At 33.8% G+C, this 3,863-nt stretch overlaps 1 protein-coding gene across 1 annotated transcript; it reads right to left on the bottom strand.

Annotated features, from left to right (window-relative positions):
- Window positions 1-235: 235 nt before the first annotated feature.
- Window positions 236-2,832, bottom strand: LOC133299447 (glycerol-3-phosphate acyltransferase RAM2). Its single transcript, XM_061498904.1, has 2 exons — window positions 2,221-2,832; window positions 236-1,138 (listed from the first exon to the last, which is right to left on the bottom strand). The coding sequence occupies exons 1-2, from the start codon at window positions 2,830-2,832 to the stop codon at window positions 236-238; spliced, it is 1,515 nt and encodes a 504-aa protein (XP_061354888.1).
- Window positions 2,833-3,863: the final 1,031 nt, after the last annotated feature.

Consider the following 3,863-nt stretch of genomic DNA (forward strand, 5'->3'; position numbering starts at 1 on the left):
TATCTCTCTTTTTATAAACATTAAATCAATAGATGGATTTCTTATCAAATTTTTTATAAGACCCATCTCTTTAATGTTTATAATAAGATAGATAGAAACACAAAATTTTTACACAAAAGTATATATAATTTTAACATGAAACAATCCATTCCTATCATTTTTAGTTTTGATCACCTACTTTTATCTTTCAAAATTTAAAATTTTCAGGAAATAAAATTAAAAGAGAGCACAAAATTCAGCAACCCATTACTTTGTTGGCCTTAAGCTGAGGCTTCTCCACCACAGTTCCATCATTACCAGCAAGTGCTCTGTACTTATCTCTTCTAGTAAAGCTAGTGCACTCATACGACAAAGTTGAAGCTATGACCCTTTGTATATAATTTGCAACTTCATGGCTTGATTTTCCTGAACTACAAGTTAACTCTTTGGGCAACTTGTTCAAAAATGTGACCTCATAAGCAGGGCTAGGGTTCATGAAGAAGTAAAATGGGTCCATCCCTTTCCACCCTCTAGCCGTGGTTCCATGAAACATGCTCATACGGTTCACCATAGCCACAGGAACAAGCTCATCAGTTAGTTCAGCAAACAAAGCAGAAAACCTAAGAAGGAAAGGTTCCCTACAAGTTGTCCCTTCAGGGCATATGGCCAAGTCACCTTCTTGCAATAGCTTCTTGATCATGGATGCATCCGCGGCACGGTCGCGGTTGAGCCTAACGGTTTTTATGGGGGAGATGATCTCGGAGAGGCGGGAGACCGAGTAGGTCACTGCCGGTATCGAGCGGCCAAGCGCGGCGGAGAGGAAGATTGGATCAAGTAGGGTTCTGTGGGAGCAAATGAAGAGAACCCCAGATTGTTCAGTGTTGGATTTTTTCACTGGGGGTGGTGGTGTGCCCTTAACAATGACACGGACACCAAGTGCCCAAAAGACATAGTAGACCATCTTCATGGGTAAGAGTGATCCTCCAGCTATTCTTAAACATGCTAAAGGGAACCCTATGGGGATCCAAAGAATGATGAGCAATGCAATGAGTGGTGTTGGTTTTTGCACAAGTCTTCCATCATGGAAAATGATGGGCTTTGGGAGCTTGTCACTTTTTACTGCTTTTACCTCTGGTTTGGCTGGTACTATGTAACCCTCCTGCACGCGTTAAAAGTTTTGGACTTTAATTCGCATGTATAGATTATGTATGTGCTTGTTTTTTGAATTTCATCTTTGTAGTACTTGGAATATGAAAAATTGGAAACCCTACACTCTATTTTAAATTGAAAAATTTATAGAATTATAGAAACTAAATATGTACAAAGATTTTTGAGGACATGCTAGGTTTTGGTGTTATTATATATTGCTTTTTACGTTTTAACTATGTCTTACCGGTAATAAATAGTTATAATAATAAAACTATTTTTTTCTTCTCTCCTTAAATATTGTCGACTGATGTTATGGAGAGAAATTTTTCTTTACCATTTTAACTATGTCTTATCGGTAAAACATACTTAAAATGGTAAAAAGTAGAGAAAGATAGTTAAAATAACTTTAGAAACTTTTTTTTTTCTATATATATATATATATATATATATATATATATATATATATGAGCTTTATTAATCTCATGTTGTAGAAGAGTAGTCTCTCTTACCATAGAAACAATCATGGGGCCCACTCACTTATAAAAAACAAAAATTAAACTACACGAAAATCAATGAGTATGCAGGAAAGAGATATTATCTTATGTTGCATAAGAATAATATTTTCCTATATATATATATATATATATATATATAAACTCATTTTAAGTTAGCTAGAAGAAAAGCGAGAACTAATAAAAGTTATGGCAATTTTTTTTTTTGGAAATTAAAATTTTTAAAGTAATGAAATTTACCATGAATTTAGCCTAAATCCAAAGCACTATATGTGTTGAATCAATAATCAAGATCTAAATTATATATTTTGGGATAGCATCAACTTAAACTAGAGTAAAAATGAAAAATGTTATACTTAATTTTAGTAGTTATCTCACCATTTAATGGCTCAAATAAATAAATTATATTTGTTGAATATGAGTAAGATCAACGGTTAAGATTACTGTGAGACTGACCCTGGTGTACAGTGATCATATTCCATATGTTTTTATAAGATATTTTTAAAATAACTTATTCAGTTATGATTTGATGTGGAAAAAGAAGAAACTACAAAACCAAAAAATAAGATGGTTGGTTTACCTTGCACAAAGCCATGAAGGGAGCATCAGTGAGTCTATCTCCAAGTCCAATTTCTGGCTGTTCCTCTCTAAAAGCTTTCTTCAAAGCATCTGCTTTTTTACTTCCAACAAGTACTCCAGGCTTGCAAATCAACCCAGTTGCTCTTCCCTTATAACTTTCAATCTCAGTTCCCAAAACCATATCAGCACCCAAGAAATCCTTCAAGAAAGGTTCCACCATGATCCTTGGATTTGCTGTGAGCACACACCTCTTCCCACAGGAAGAGAACACGCGCCAGCTCTCAGGGTGAAGATCATCCGAATAAAACTTGGGAAGAACAGCACGCGCCACTGACTCAATGGTGGAAATTTTCATGCCAGCCATTGATGCAAAGATCAAAACTTGAATCCCAGCAGATTCAGATATAAAGTAATATAGAAGGCCAGCAATAGGTGAAGCCAAGAGAAAAAACAAAAGCCTCAATACCCCACCAGCTTCAAAGGCCACAAGAGCAAAATATGGAAATGAACTTCGACCCCTAAGCAAGGTTCCATCCATATCAGCAACCACTGTGTGCTTTTCCCTTCCTATAGAGGTGCATGTGTTCACTGTTGAAAATGTTACAGAGGCCATAGTGAACACTTGTAAGTTGCAATATCTCTCTCTCTCTCTCTCTCTCTCTCTCTCTCTCTCTCTCTCTATGAGCCAAGAACAAGTACAAAAGGTTGCATGTTTGTGTGTGAAGTTGTTCTCTATTTATACACACACACACGTATTGATGAATTGTATAGAAAGTGACGTTGTGTGAGACAATTTTGAGTTTGGTTTAATAACTTAAATATACATTTATTAATATATTCGATTATAAATTGAATTTAACTCCAACGTGTGCACATTTGTTAATATGTTTGCTTATAGATTGGATTTAACTCCATCGTATGCACATTTATTAAAATATTTGTTTATAGATTGGATTCAACTCCAAAATAAATGACTATGTGAATGATGACAATGGTGGCTCGGGGATTTCCAAAAGTGATTGATAGATACTAAACGATGTAACCGAGGGGTGCATGGTGGCTATTCTTGTTTCTGGAGAGGTCAATAAGGTGCTTAGCTTAGTAGGGGCTTGGTGTGCTCCGTCACGGTTTGTCTTTGAATATATATATATATATATATATATATATATATATATAAATATAAAGGATAAGATCAACTTACGTTATTAATTAATTATTAATTCTGAATAAATTATAACCATCAGATATATGAAAAATCAATTATTAAAATTGAGTATAAGATTTATTAATGTTACATAAGTGTAAGAAGATCCTGCCCATTTTGATTACGACACAAGAATAAAAAATCTTACTTTTCATCCAAAATATATTGATCTATGTTCGTAATTTATTGAATTATACTTATTAATTAATTAATAATTTTTAATAAATTATATCTGTTAGATAGATGGATATTAACGAGACGAGGAGTAAACCTTTATTTTAATATCGGAGCAAAAAATTCCTCTCATATATATATATATATATATATTGGGTTTACATTTCTGCAGCTACTATACGTGCAGCAATCAAATACTTGCCATATATATACTTGAAAGCATTAAATACATGGAATATAACCATACAAAGGATGAAAGCATTAAA

This window comes from Gastrolobium bilobum, unplaced genomic scaffold, assembly GCF_033153095.1.
Source record: "Gastrolobium bilobum isolate Gb01-03AN ecotype WA unplaced genomic scaffold, APGP_CSIRO_Gbil_v1 utg28832, whole genome shotgun sequence".
In the NCBI taxonomy this organism is placed as follows: domain Eukaryota; kingdom Viridiplantae; phylum Streptophyta; class Magnoliopsida; order Fabales; family Fabaceae; genus Gastrolobium; species Gastrolobium bilobum.

What these genes read in the sequence shown, in the direction of transcription:
- LOC133299447 (XM_061498904.1), bottom strand. Translation starts at nt 2,832, where the DNA reads ATGGCCTCTGTAACATTTTCAACAGTGAACACATGCACCTCTATAGGA. An exon ending in CCTTCATGGCTTTGTGCAAG is followed by an intron (nt 1,139 to 2,220) that starts GTAAACCAACCA and finishes TAACGCGTGCAG; the next exon opens with GAGGGTTACATAGTACCAGC.